General features: G+C 38.0%; 1 protein-coding gene across 3 annotated transcripts in view; it reads left to right on the top strand.

The window, feature by feature from the left end:
- PREX2 (phosphatidylinositol-3,4,5-trisphosphate dependent Rac exchange factor 2) overlaps positions 1–15,250 on the top strand; it is a 257,393-nt gene that overhangs the window by 181,230 nt on the left and 60,913 nt on the right. For all 3 annotated transcript variants that reach the window (XM_067553641.1, XM_067553642.1, XM_067553643.1), the window contains 2 exons: positions 1,671–1,814; positions 6,381–6,495. In XM_067553641.1, coding sequence (XP_067409742.1) covers positions 1,671–1,814; positions 6,381–6,495 — 259 coding nt within the window. The remainder of the gene's footprint in view (positions 1–1,670; positions 1,815–6,380; positions 6,496–15,250) is intronic.

Genomic DNA, 15,250 nt, shown 5'->3' with positions numbered 1-15,250 from the left:
GATGAAAAAGTCTTTCTCATATACAGTGATATACAGAGATCATATGTGTAACATTCATATCAAAACAAAATTGCAACAAGCTCTATTTCAATATTTAATTTAAATGCTACCATCACAACTATCCAAACTTTATGGTTTCAAGGAGAAGCAGATTTTGGTGGCCAATTCTGCTTTTCATTTATGGCAAAGCATAATTGCCAAAGTTAAAGAAAAATTTTTTATGCCAAAAATAGTGACCAATGGTAAATTTAACCTCCTTTTCTTGGAGGTGCAAAATCATAATTTAATAGTATCAATACAAAAAGTATCTACTCGTTGTAGTTTGTTTAAATTTAAAATTTTTGTAGTTTGACCTTTGGATTTATTTAAGAGCTATTGTGTTTGGTATAACTGGAACTATACATGAATTTTTATTGGAAGTAAGCTGCTTTAACTCTGAAAATGCTAAGACTTAGGGTATGTCTGCACTTTGATTTGGGGGTGTAATATGCAGCTTGAGCAGAGATACCTGTGCTGGCTGTGGTTGAGCTAGCATCTTAAAAACTGAGTGTAGCCATGGCAGTGCGACCCACAGGATACTATCTATCCTGATTACATACCTAGTGGGTTTTTTAAAATATTTTCACCCTACTAGATGTGTACTCTGGGTGGCCAGCCTCTCAGGCTGCTTACACCATTCTGGTTATGCTCTATTTTTAGCGCACTAGCTCAGTCAGAGCTAGCATTGGTATGTCTAATTGAGCTGGTAATTACACCCCAAGTGTAGATGTACTCTTAGAGTAAAAAGGGTAACATTTCACTGCTTTTTGCTAATGGCAGTTGCATGCTTACTCACCTGCACCATATGGAAAATGCACATTGGGGAATCATTGTAAATGATAGAGTCAGAGGCATTAGAAGATCTAGGAATCTGAACCAATGTGAGTGGGAATTTCCCATTTAATTCCATGTGACATCTGGTGTGTCAGTGTAATGAAACATACAATTATATAATTTATATACTGTACAGTAAGAAATCTGTTGTCTCAGACAATAGGTCTCTGATTTAAATATTATTCATTGAATGGTGCTGTGGTTATATATTCCTGAGCCTTATGCACTACAGAAATTCTGATGTGAGGAGACCTTCAGTCAATGACTAGAATTAATATCACGGGCCACATTCTTGGCTACCAGTTTGCACTTGGCATCGCTGAGGAGAGGGGACTAAAAGGTGGCTGTAAGTCATCTGTCTATTCCACTGATTCTGGTCTGGCTAGAGGCCAAAGTGGCCCCAGCATAACTTAAAGTAGCCTATGGGTTTCTTTAAATTATACCAGCTACAGTGATCATACAGGGTCTGCTGTCCCAGACGGTAATCAAAAAGAGCACTCCCTCCTGCCATTAGCATGTTTTCTCTCCACCCTGACATGTCGCCTTCATAGAACTGTGGAAAATTAGGTGGTGTAGAACCAACTTTACATCTGAGGACTCTCCTCTGTTGCAGGAATACTTGCTTGGCCATTAAGGAATCTTTCTGCCTGCTTTGTGGTGGTGTTCCATTGCAAATCAGGGCCAGGAATCTGGCTGTGTGTACATTTTGTGTGTAATATTCTTTCTAGTTTTTGGAAGAAAAAATATTACATAGTTCTTGCCTATTAATAAAATTGTAACATTAAATATTTTCTTAGATGTTCCAATCACATATCAAGCAGAAGGAAGCCGGCAAGCATTGAAGGTTTACTTTTATCTTGATAGTTACCATTTTGAGCAGCTTCCTCAAAGGCTGAAGAATGGAGGAGGGTTTAAAATCCATCCAGTACTTTTTGCACAAGGTAAATCTTTTTCTATACCTTCAAACAATATCTGGAAAATCTGCAGTCTCATTTAAGCCTTGATTCAGCAAGATACTTAATCACATGTGTAACTTTGAGCATATGAACAGTCCCACTGAGTTCAGAATGATGACCTCATTTCAGACACTCTGCTGAATTGGGGTTCTAATTTTGCTGTGAATTTTAATTTAAAAGGAATTAAGTTCATTTTTCATATAAACTCTACCAGATCATATTTCTGAATTTAAACCAGTCATTCTGACACAAACTGCAGAGAATTAGTGGATTATTTTTGTTTGTTTGTATGTATGTTTTTTTGTAAGTTAATTCAATGTGGATGTTAGTGGACAATTTTCACACTTGGAAATTCTCTTAAACTGAAAAATAATTTCATTTTCCAAATGAAACTAGCATGAAAAAACAGATAAAGGACGAAAGTGATATCAACTGTGATTCTTCTGCTTTAAAATGCAGGGAGAGTTAATATCTTTTCCAAGTATCTGTAGCTATGACACCACAAACATTAGTGAAAGAATGAATGGCACTGGTGCTTATGCTGTTTGTAAATTGCATGTATCCTACAGTTAGCAACGGTTCATTATAGTCATCAGGACAAAGGGGTTTGATTCACCAAAGTGGTGAATGTTTCTTGCCAAGTGTTGATTACCTTCAACTTCCTTTGACTTCAGTCGGAGCTGAGAGCTCTCAGTACATTTCAGGAGGCCCTGCACACCCGGAATGGGCTTATAAATCAGATAAATGAAGGAAAGAAAGAATTTCTGAAAATTTTTGATCTAATAAAAAGTGAGTACAATACAAAAATATTTAAAGGTGAACAGCAAACCCACAGTCTAAAATCAAGACAAATATGTGTTTGAAAGTAGAAGTGCTAGCTCAATTTTAAATAAAGTCCCAAAGAAAAAGTTGAATGATTTTTCTTTTAAGCTATTTATAGATTTAAATTCACCCATTGGAGGGGAAATTTGGAGACTGAATAACAGCAGGAACATCTTGGTAGATGATGAGACTATGATAAAGACATACAAAGAAGAAATGCAAATAGCTTGGCTCCAATACAATCTTGAAAATAGTAATGTTTTTTTCTTGTACAGAATGAGCTGCAGAAGCCCACAGGAATTGTCTGTGTCTTTTTACACCCAGTGAGGCAGTGATTGGGATGAGGACAGCCTAGCCTAGTGTTCAGCGCAGATGTCTTGCCTAATGGTTGGAGCAGGCATCAGTAGTTGGAAGCTGGAGCCATGGTTCAAACCGGAGGGCAGGGACTAGATGCCAGAGTCAGTAGTCAGGAAACAGAGTCATGGGTCAAGCTGGAAGTCAGGAACTGGAGCAAGAAGGGATTCAAGGCAGGGGCAGAGCAGAGGCAAGGCTGGGTTCCAGGCAGGAGCAGCAGGAAAAAGGTAACACAGGAGAAGTCATGGTGGTGGGCATACGCTTTGAGCAGCCAGCTTGCTGCTGCTGCTGCTGGCCTGCAGACCCCTCCAGCCAAACAGATGGTGTGGCCAGTCAGGCAGCTTGCTGCAGGCCATTTGTAGTGATGAGGCTGCCTGGAGACTAGCTCTGTTGAAGGTCCTGGTTCTTGACAGGTGGTTGGCTATTAAGACATGCCCCATGGTCTCAGCATCCAAGTTCAGGTATGGCACTAGCTGTGTTCAACATCAGCTAGCTAGAGGAAGGGGGCAAGAGGCCAGGGTTCCCAGAAGGCACAGCTTTTTAATAATTTGCAGTAGTTAAACTCCCCAGATTTTGTTATTCACTATCATATCAAAATGTCATTGAGAAAATCCTTCTTACTTCACCGGTAAGGTTGGCTTTGTGAAATCAGTCCGTTTCACCCATTTGTAGCTGGGATCCATGTTAATCTCTATAGCTTTCTGAAAAATACTACCAACAAGGGGAAGAACAAGATACCCTGCTTAACATCTGTTCCCTCCTTCCTATCATCACTTTCCCCAGCAGCAGAAGGTAGACATGCTATCCTTCTGGTGATGACAAAAGTCTTATGAAATACTGTCACTTCAATTTCATTTTTCTTACACACCGAGTGATCAGTGACTCATTTTTCTCATTTTCACATCAGTTTTATAATGATGTATGTACTATCAAAGCTGTGATCTTCATTTACACTGACTGATAAGAAGCTGCTCTCCACATCTAACAGAAACCTGTTGGTGATCAAGAATGAAAATGCCATCTTTTTAAGAACTGAGCCTTCTGTAGATGCAGCTGTTCGTTCTGCAGAGGGAAGAACTCTTGCTTTCTGAGACTCAACAGAGCCAAGCTATTTTCCAACCTAAATAGAGAGTCTACATGGTGTTGTGGTATAAAAGATTTTTAACAGCATGAGATTGGAAAAGGTTTCTTTTACTTGCATGATAAAAACATGAGTCAGTACAGGTCACTTCAGATGAATGACACTTAAATCTTCATGTGTTTTATTTGGGCTGCAGACAGCACTTTACAGAAAAAACAGTTTTATTACCCTTTCCTGCAAATATACACATGCTTATCCTTATGCTAGTGAGTAGTCTAATTGGGCTTAAATGTATAAAGTTTACACACATATATAAACTGTTGTAGGATTGGGGCCTTAGAAAATTTGTAGAGAGTTTTAAAAATCTTTACCAACGCTATTTTATGTATCCCTCTATCCTTAAACCAGACTTTTTAGAACCATGTGACTAAGTGTACAGATCTCAAAAGGAGAGAAATTATATCTCCTTGCAGAATCAGAGCATGTATGTATATATGATGTGTATGAAAGAGAAAGGGAGAACGTATGTGGGGATGTTTCTATTGTCATAAAGTCTTCTGAATTTCTGGTGGGTGAGTGTTCAGATTTACTGAATAACTATGTTCAAAAAACCCCAAACTCTTTATTTAGGATTTACCTTTGCAGTTGAGCTACTGAACCTGTTTAACTTCAAAACTAACATATATTTTTATTTTAAATATTTTTGACAGCTCACACTTAACCTCAGTCTAAACTTTTCTTTTCTGGTTTTAAATATACAAAACAGAAGCACATCTCCTGTCTGCACTACAATGCCCTTTCCCCTCTTTAAAGGAAGAGCAAAAACTGTTCTACACAATAAGGTCCCAATTCTGCACCTGGACCTACTAACTCAGACACCTGCAACCATGCAGATACCATAGAGTACAGTGGATCTTTGCACGGGTCCTGTCTGGTGGATCTCAAGACAGGCGTCTTAGGGAGCAATCTGATCATCAGTCTTTACCATCTTTTGTATGGAAACAAAATCATGAATTCTATACATACTCAAAGGAGCTGTGATTTGCGTGTTCTTGAACCATGAATTATTTATTTACAGATTGGTCACATTAGGAATTGTCAGCAGAATTAGTATTCAGCGTGCAACCGGGGCTCTGAACTTGCAAGCTGCCCCATAAGAATTCTGCTTATTAGATGCATTTTCTGATCATTCTCTTGGGTGACTTATTTTTAAAATTTGCATAGATTATTATTAAAGTGGCAGTGTTCCTAACTGTAAAATCTTCAGTGCTTCTCCCCCACAAATATATTTTACTGGGTCCCATTTCTATATTATGAGATTAATCTAATAAATCTGAATGTGTGAATGTGTGATTTTTTCACTTCCAGACTCACAGAAAGTCTTTTTAAAGTAGATATGACTCAGCTATGAAAGAAGATTTAACATCCTGACTATCTAAATTAAATTGAGTGTTTTTGTGAACTAGAGCTGGGAAAAGTGTGCCAAAACTAGAAGGGTTAAAAGAGTTACCTCAGTACCCATAACTCTGGTATTTTTTCACTTTATTCCCCCATTTAATTTAAATGTAGATGTATATAATTGAACTGCTTTACCTGCTATAGCAATATACCATTCATCTTTGTTTTAGCAGGCTTGACAAGAGCAGCACAGGGGAGTCACAATAAAGTTTACATGACACTGAAAACATTTCTGATACCCAAGGAGAGATTTTCAGTCCACAAGGCATTTTCAGGAGCTGTATGGCAAAGTTTTTCAGTGTATGCTGGTCCTGAGAAGTACTGAACACCTGAAACTTTAAAATAAAGCAATTGCAGTTTCATGGGCTGCACATCTCTCAAGATAAGGCCTAGTAAAAGAAAGTCATCATGTATCTCTTCCTTTTCTATACCCTAACCACTTCTACAGTATCTCATTTTACCAGACGTTTCCAAGGTAACCTCAGAACTAAAAACTGGTTCAAAATAGTGCAAGTGTATTTACAATCACAGAGCAGAAGCACTTTAATTAGAATTACAGAACTGATATTAGCCCTCTCTTGCTCCTGTGGCCCCAGGGGGATTCGAACTGGAGACCCCTGAATTCTCTCAAGGACAAGAAATATAATTTTTCTTTTAAATGAAACCTTAAAGAAAGATCTATAGAAATTTGATGACACACAGAAACAGCTTTGCAATCCATGTTGAGGGTCACAGCCTCAAGCTTAAGAAATATGGCACTAGACTGAAGACATGCTCTAACTGCAGAGAAAGAGTATAATAAATATTTAATACTGATTTTTTTCCACTTATCACAGCACTGGAGAGTATGGAAGGATATTATTACAGAGATAATGTGTCAGTAGAAGAATTTCAAGCCCAGATTAATGCAGCCTCACTGGAAAAAGTCAAACAGTATAACCAGAAACTAAGGTAGGTAATAAGGCAGCCTTCCCTTTGGTGACTATGTAGATTTTATATTTTAAATTAACTTCTAAATCAGACATTCTCAGACTGTGGTCCATGGAGCACTGATAGTTCACAGGGCACTGACTGGTCTCATGGTTCTGGCTCTCCTTATTTCTAGTTGCTAAATTGCATTGAAAGAAAAGTAAAAATAATTAAATTGTTTCATAATATTTTTCCATGTAAGCCCTTGCTATAGTTGCTGCAGAGTTGTTATATTATTGCATATGGGAAGAGAACAGTCTGGGTAATCACAAAAGTAATGGAAAGTGATTTATGAGACAAGCTGTCTTATAAGAGTCCACATATATAAAAGTTTGAGAACCCCCAATCAGTGCTCACAATTCTTTTTAATGTAGGGGAAAAGATTTAGCAAAATATTAGAGACAAGAAATGATTCCAGTAAAATACATTGCACGTAGAACTAAAAATGTCTATTGTAATTCCTTAGCAATATTTATTTTTATAAAGAGATTAGGTTTACATTTGAGCGGGGTAGGTGTAAGGGGGGTTAATTTACAGATTGTCCCACAACTTTCAAATGTGGGCTTGAACGTCCAACACTTACTGGGAGTTTTTGTATTATGGGTTTAGATTCAGGTTAATCTTTAGTTTATTTTATAGTAAATCTAGAAAAATATAATACAACATCATTGCATATGCTCAAAGAATTCAAGAAATAATCTATCAATTTCAATTTAAACTCAGATTGAAATACCTCATTTAGGACAGTTCAGAGTTTTAGTGCATACCAGTTAAATTAATACCTACCTGGAGATGAACATCATAAACTAATACACTTAAAATTCCCTAAAGGACACTGATAAATGCTATATCATGAGTCACAGATGTATGTTATTTATTGAATTGATGTATTGATATCAGAAATGTTAAACAATATAATCTCATTTTGTAGGTTTATTTACTTAATTTTTACAGAACAGGATTTAAGAGCCCATGCTGTTTTCCTGGAAACTCAATACCATTTTGTCAACAAAAAAAGAAAAATAACATGGGTATTTGCATCAACTGCAACTCTGAGATATGCATATGTACTATATAGTGTACATAAAAAGATCACAAGATGGTGCATTTCAGTAATGATTCCATCAGGAAATTACACACAAATAAAGGCAGAATTTCTTTTGTATGAAAAATTCCACTGGATGGTAAGTAATGTAACAAGCCCAGGAGCATCGATATCTCTTCGGCGTTTTCACTGCATTTCTGGAAGACATTTCTAAGAGTAGGTCCTATTTGCAGATGAATTGTAAAAAGACTCACTGGAAAATCAAGAATGCAGTAAAGTTGTGGCTCTTTGTTTTTCTGCCTTCATGAGGCTGATGAAATCTGTAATGGTACCTGGTTCCCATTAGCTCTGAAAAGGCGGGTGGCTTTTAAAAGAAGAAATGGGGAGCAGGGGAAAGAAAGATAAGATGAAGAAGTAGGAGAAGGGGGAAGGAGAAGGAAAGAGAACATAATCATCTTGCTCAAGCTTTTCTTAAGTGACAGTACTTGGACAGGAAACAGTGAGAGAGCTTTTTTAAAAAAAAAAAAAAAAAAAAAAGTGACGATCCCAGTATTAAATGTACAGTTCCTTCACTCACCTTTCTTCAAGAGATGTTCTCTGTGTTTTTCTTGTGAAAATATGTCTACATGTATATAATGTTCTGTTTTACCTCATTGAGGGACTTTCAGAAATTCCTTTAGGAGTTTGTTAATAAAAATTGTGTATCTCCTTTCCTTTTACTATATCTGTCTCTGCACTTCTAACCCAACCATCATCATAATAATTAGTCATCCTATTGCTTTCACTTTTCCTTTGTTTCAGTTACTATTATTCAGGAACGTGTTCTCAGTTCCTTTTGATGGTTCATGTATTGTGGAAGTACTTGTGTGAAACATGGATTCTGCAGCCTTCTCTGACCATGGCAACACATGGACTAGCTGAGGCCAACCTTTCACCAAAGAAGTTCTACTGCCTTCGTTCATCAGTCTGACTTCCAAATTATTTGCCTCTGATACTAGCGGCACAAGACAGCTTGTTGAGGAGTGTTTACTATCTAAGGGCCTGGCCTAAACTTTACTGAAAACAATGGCAAAAATTTCACTAACTTAATGGACCTAAAAGTGCTCATGCTACCTGGTCCTACTTAGCTTGAGTGAGCTAGCAAGAGCACAGAATAAAGCACAGAAAAATACTGCTGTGCATTATTACATTCTTCCTACCTTAGTTCCTGCAGCAGCCTTAATAGGATACAGTACTTTAAGGCCATTTTGACTCACAAACCTGACCAGTGTCCAGCCTATAGGACACTACTTTTTCAAAAAGTCACCTATTAAAAAGTCAAGATTTACCAAAAATTCCAACACAGTCTTTCCTATTCTGAGTATAGGAAAAAATGGTTATCTCCAATACTGACGTGGCAAGTGTTCTTAGGTGCTGACTTTTTCATGGTGATCACACCACCTCCCATAAGTGAAGGACAAGGGAGCTTCAGGAATTAACTGTGTATGTAATATAATGTGAAAATAGAGTACAAGAAATCCAGGAAAGCAGATGCTACTATTCTTGTTTTGCCAATTGCTAGTCAGTGTAGTTGTTTGGCTAAGAGATTCTAATAAAGTAACTACAGCAGCAAAACTCAGTGACATTTGGATAATAGCTCTCAAGAAAATAAAATCATAAAATTGAAATTCAATATCTCATGGAAAAGTACTCATGCTCACTGAAAGTACTGACAATATAACTTTTAACTCTGCAGGTGGTAGAATCTGCACATGTAGAACCATCTGATAGATGATAGGCTAACTCAGTTAGCAAAATATAGTCAGTAAACCCCGTCCCTCTCTCCAGAGCCACAAATATACCTGCTTTCTCCCTGAATTTATTACTATCACCTCAGTGTCTTCCTCAGTTTCCCCAGCACCAGAAAGAAGCACTGTAGAAAGCCAAAGGAAGGGGGAAAAGTGGCCCTGTAAGGGGGCATGGGAATGAATAGGAATGAAACAATTAGGAAGCCATTACAGCTTTGGACCATTTATTTACCGATGAGAGCTATTGATGTGAGTTGGGTCTCTTGTAGACCCGTGACACATTATAACCAATAGAATTGCTATATGCAAATTAGCTTACAGGACTCTGATGCCATCATTTTCACCCTTAAAAATGACTTGAGCTGTTGCCTGCTTCAATCGATAGTCTATGCAATCATAACAATTAGATACAACAATTATTAACAACACTTTAATTACAACCTAATTTCTTCAAATGCAGCCTGTGCATACATAGCATGTCAATGAGTTTTAGCTATCTAGAAAACCAGAAGTTCTTCCATTTGGGACAAGAAGGTCTGACACTAATTGATACATTTCTTATAGGACTCATTTTAAAATTAATTTTAACTCATAAATAAATCAACAGATTTACTTGTGAATTCTTAGAAAATTTCAAGTAGGATATGTTTTATTCATCCTACATAATAGAGATGTTGAGTCCCTGCTTTAATTGCAAAACTCAACTGTAACTATGGAACCGTGACCAGCTTCTTCATAATTACACCAGTGATATAGCAGATATGTTGGCCTAGATACAAAACTGCTCTCTTTGAGTGAGTTGGGCAGTCATAAAACTTTAATCTTTTACAGTTCTTGTTTTTAGGCTTTTGCAAGTATCAAATATCAAGACTGAAACATAAATCATAGGATTATCATTTTCATGAGGAAGCTATAGTGCAAGATATGTATGTGGGAAGGATAGAGCCTCTCTCAATCTTTCTTATTTAACTCAACCTTAGCAGTTTTAATCAAATCAGTGCTCTAAGGAAATACTAATTTTAGTGCTGTGAGGTATTAGAGTTGCTCCAGAATTCCAGAAAAGATGCATCAACACATAGGAAAACCTTTATCTGTGTAAAACTGTTACTTTAAAGGTAAATAAATAAACAAAAACTATGAGATTTAAAAAATAAAATCTTCAACATCTGCACCATACTTATTCTTAATGGCTGTATATATCTTTTTCACACTGTCAGCCAGATCACATTTATTTTTATAGTTAACCAAGTGTCGCCATTTCTATTTCTCTGACGTTTGCAGGAAAAAATATTCTAGTTGCAAACAGGGAAGGTGGTGACAGTTGCCAGCGCTGTAAATTTAGTCTGACTTAAAGGTTTCTTAATGAGAAGATGTTGCATTACCAGGAGAAAACAATTAAGTCAGCAAAGATTTTAAACATCTTTATCACTATATGTTTAATAACTCGGCAGTTGTCTTCTAAATTAGAGAAAGAATATAAAGAGCTTCTTGTTAGCACTGTGGAATGTTGCTGCTGCAGTGTTGTTACTGCTGCTCAGTGCTCCTGTTCTTAGAGTCCCGATGTCAGCTGCACTAGCAGACAGTGCAGCATGTTCATTCAGCAGAACTCGATGTTATTCAGGCTCGGTTTGATGGCAAAGGCACTTAGCCAGGCTTATTGTCAGCAAAGCATGGTGCTAGCACCTTGTCCAACAGGTCACAGGGACACTAACACGTATGCTCGTGACAAGGAAAAGGCTCCGTCAGGATGCCAGGATCCTATCCTGTTGGCTGATACAAACTTGCTTCTCCTATGACTTTTATACATTGGTACAAACAAGTTTCGTGTTACGTTCCAGATGTTGTTGGTTACCACCCTTATACCTGCCAGTTCAAACAAAACATTTTCATCCCTTATTCTGTCATCTCATCCTTATCTTACAAGGAATCAATGTGTTTCTGTACAATCTCTTGGGAATTTGTTAACGTAGATACTTGAGAACTCTGGGTGTTCTTGTACCATCCTCTCCAGTCAGGGATGTGCTTACTTGTTTAGCCAATAATTGGTGTGTGACTATTTTGCCAAGGCCAGGCCTACTCTGGTTCACAGCCTTTGGTTCACACTGTTAGTTTTGCTTAGGGCTCCAGCAAGGCCTACATTCATGTGCCTTAGTGATACAGTAGCTGATATATATGTGACCTCATCCCACCTCCTGATGTCCCTTGTGCCCAGTCTTCTCCTTAACCTTTCACTCTCTAATGTCTTTTTTCCCTCACAATACAAGCCTGTGTTAGTTTTTCCCATCTTAAATAATATACCTTTGACTAGGGCTGAACATTTTTTCAGCAAATAATTTACTGACCAAAAATACTTTTGGTTAAAAGAAATAATTTGCAAATTCAGGTCAAATTCAGCAAATGGTTTGGCCTAATACAAAAAATGTTTTGAAAAAGTCTAAATGGTTCATTTTGACATTTTTAAAATGAAATGCTTCAAATTTTTGTTTCAAAACAACATTTTGTTTTGAGATTTTAGCTAGATTTGTTTTAAAAATTTAAAAAGGGTGAAACTACAGTAAATTCACTTCTACAACTACTACTATTTTACAATCAATGATTAAGAATTATAGTACTGCGCGATGCCCCAAGACCACACTGTTCCTTTCCCGCCTTTTGGAGCGCTGTGTCTCATGCACACAGTGCTCCATGCGCTGCCAACAGAGTACACAGATCTCATGGCAGAGCGTGACGCCACGAGATCTTGCAGAGTTGTACTATCTGGCGGCAGCACGCTTTCGCGAGATCTCACAGCGTTGTGCTCTCTGGCAGCAGCACGTACTGTAGCGACATCTCACAGCGTTGTACTTTGGCGGTGGTGTGCAATGCCGCCAGAAAGTACAATGCTGCGAGATGTCACGGTAGCGTGCACTGCCGCCAGGGGCCGGACCGAAAAGGTTGGTAGGCTGTATCTGGCCCATGGGCCGGATGTTTGACACCCCTGATCTAGACCATCCCTGACAGGTGTTTGTCTAACCCGTTCTTAAAAACCTCCAATGAATTGAAAACCCCAAACTGAACATTGTTTGGAGTCAGAATAAACATTTTGTTCAAAGTTTGGAATATACATTTTCAGGCATCCTAGGACCACATTTCAGGCTGAACGGTGTTTTTAAACTAACCCTAGAAGTATTCCACTAATAGCAGTAGGGTCTGTCCTCCACATGTTTATTCCTTACCCACATCCAGAAATCAGTGTAATTAATCCCTTTGCCATATGTGTCAAGAAGACTGGAGAGAGTTACAAACTCAATCTGTGAGAAGAGGATGGGCCTCTTATGTGACATTCTGAAACTGCTATCAAGAGGTATGTTGTCCTAGAAAATGGGAGTAGCTTCCTAGAACACATATCTCAAGCTGTCTATAAGCTTCTGTTCAGCAGCATTCAGAGAAGCAGCTGGCCAGTGCCCCCAATACTGTAAACATGGAGGAGGAGATTTTCAAAGCCACAAAGGACACTTAATCATCAGAGCCAGATTACTAAAGGTATTTTGGTGTCTAAACGTGCAGATAGGCACCTTGTGGGACTTCCAAAAGTGCCCGGGTGCCTAGTTCTCATTAAATTCACTAATTTCCCATTGATGAGAGTTAAGTGTCCAGGCACTTTCGAAAATCCCACTCTGTGCCTATTTGTGTCTTTAGATGTGTAAATACCTTTAACAGTTTGCCCCAAAGTCCTGTGATGGGTTGGCAGAATTGGGTGCAGGGGGATTTAAGCCAACTAGTGACTGATGATGTGGGTGGATTGGTGAGGTTTGTTGAGGGGGAGATGGTAGGATAAGAGCTAGTTTGGAGGGGGGAGAGGTTAGGCCTAGGAGAAAACAGTGACAGGGTCACAGAGGGATAAATATTGTTTTCTCCCATCCTGCCTTTCGTGGTAAGTAGTGTACAGAGTAGCACTGTAAATTTTTCATTCTGGAAGGGAAGATAATAAGAAAAGGCAGAATATGTTTCTTTTTCTTCTGACCTCCCCATCAACCTTTCTTATCCCCCAATAGAACACTTTCCTGTGACATCCATGACTATGTATATTGTCCCAATTTTTCATTTTGAAAATATGATCCATCTGTGGAGGAAGAGAGTGCAAATTGCTATGTGCAGCTCCACGAGCCATTTGGGTGCCAGTCACTGCTGTAGAGCAATGACGTTGTGTGTGCATTCAGTGGAGGAATATTTCTCTTCCTATTTTTTATCATTCTTTGTCATTTGGAATCATCCTTTTAAGCCAGTTCTGTCTAGAATTACTGACAGATAGTTTTGTGGCCTTTTGTTCAGCAGAAGAGGAGGGAAAAGGAAAAACTAAATGGTAGATGGAAGAGGTCTATCCAATAGCTTTCCTCCTCCATTTTATTTTCTTTTATATTTTTTAGGAGGTAAATGCAAGTCTGTTCCTCTAACGAAGCAATTATAATCAGTGAATTCAATGACAAATTATTTAGCTAACTACCCTCATTACACTGAACATCTGATTACACAGAATGTAATAGTTGTAATTTAAAAAATATTTCATTTGAAACGTAACATCAAATAGGAATCTTTAGATGCAGAAGCTGTATCTATTTTCTGGCATTAGTAGCCTTTCACAGTATGATGGTAAATTTAATTTAATCCTTTAGTCAAGGATAGCCAGTTATGTCTCTGTGTGGTTTTCATATCATTATTATTTTATTCCTTTAGTTTTTTTAGAGAAAGAAAAGAAAAAAGGGAAATGTTTCTGTCTCCAAAATTTACACAAGAGCATAAGAAATTGCATGTGAGGAACATAATCTCTTTATTCCTATACACAGAACAATTCCTCAGTATGCTAGGTTTTTTCTCCCATACTGCATAAAGTAGTCAGGGCAAAAGATAGATATGATGGCACTCGACTTCTGACTGGGGACCGAAATTCTCTAATGGTTACTTTGACACAAATTATACACGACTTATAGCCACCTAGAAGTCATTAATTACAATTTCAGATTTTGAATGAAGGAAAAGAATCCCTGTCTCGTTTGATAACAAATTTGATCATGTTAATGCTCTTTGTCATTGCCTATCAAATTCAGAATAAAGTTGACAGACTCTAGTAATTTTCACAAAAAAAAACCTTGAGTCTAATGGAAGTATTTCCATTATAACAGAGTGACATATTGATGAGATTTGTGCAGATCCATGCCTTTGTTTAAGACAAATATTTGTTATATTGCTTTCTGTTTAATTATACACTAAAACTGGGTTGCACCACTGTATATGCAAATTCAGTATGTGCTTGATATGACTATATCAAAATGAAATCTGATGTTTTGTAGATATTTAAGAAATGCCCCAAATCTATTTGTTCGAGTGATGTCCCTATAGGTGCTCCACTGTAGGTGCAGTAGCACCCCCTGAGCTTGAGATCAGAGATCTTTATCAGCAATGCTTGTCGGGCCGCATATGCGTACCTCCCCTATCTTGCGCTCCCCATTCCTTCTCTACCGTCTTTGGTCTGGGACAGAATCTGCAGCAGAGCCTGCTTCTCCTGTTCTCTCAGTAGAGAGTGCCTTACCTGTCAGTTGTAGTTTAGTTAGTATTTCTTCTTTTGTCTATCAAAAAAAATTTTGTTTTTTGTTTTTGCTTTAACTTTACCAGTATTCATAGCTAAGGTTTTTGTTTCCCCGCAACCTACCATCCCTGACCAGGAAGCCTTTTCCCTCACCCTTATGCCCAGATCTCCTGAGTTTAAGAGGTGCATCTCCTTATGGGGCCACCTTCTCAGTAACGGTTAGCCACCCACAGTGTATTCGCTGTCTCGGAGAGGGGCACGTCCCACAAAAGTGTTCCCACTGCCATGACTTGACTGCCAGGCCAGAAAAGACTAAGGACATTCGCTTGTGACTTCTCCTCA

The sequence above is a fragment of the Emydura macquarii genome, unplaced genomic scaffold (genome assembly GCF_026122565.2).
Source record: "Emydura macquarii macquarii isolate MOO-44397 ecotype Brisbane River unplaced genomic scaffold, CSIRO-AGI_Emac_v2 contig_1477, whole genome shotgun sequence".
NCBI classification, from domain to species: Eukaryota; Metazoa; Chordata; order Testudines; family Chelidae; genus Emydura; species Emydura macquarii.
The sequence above is the reverse complement of the archived record's forward strand: the minus strand, read 5'-3'. Positions and strand labels throughout refer to the sequence as shown.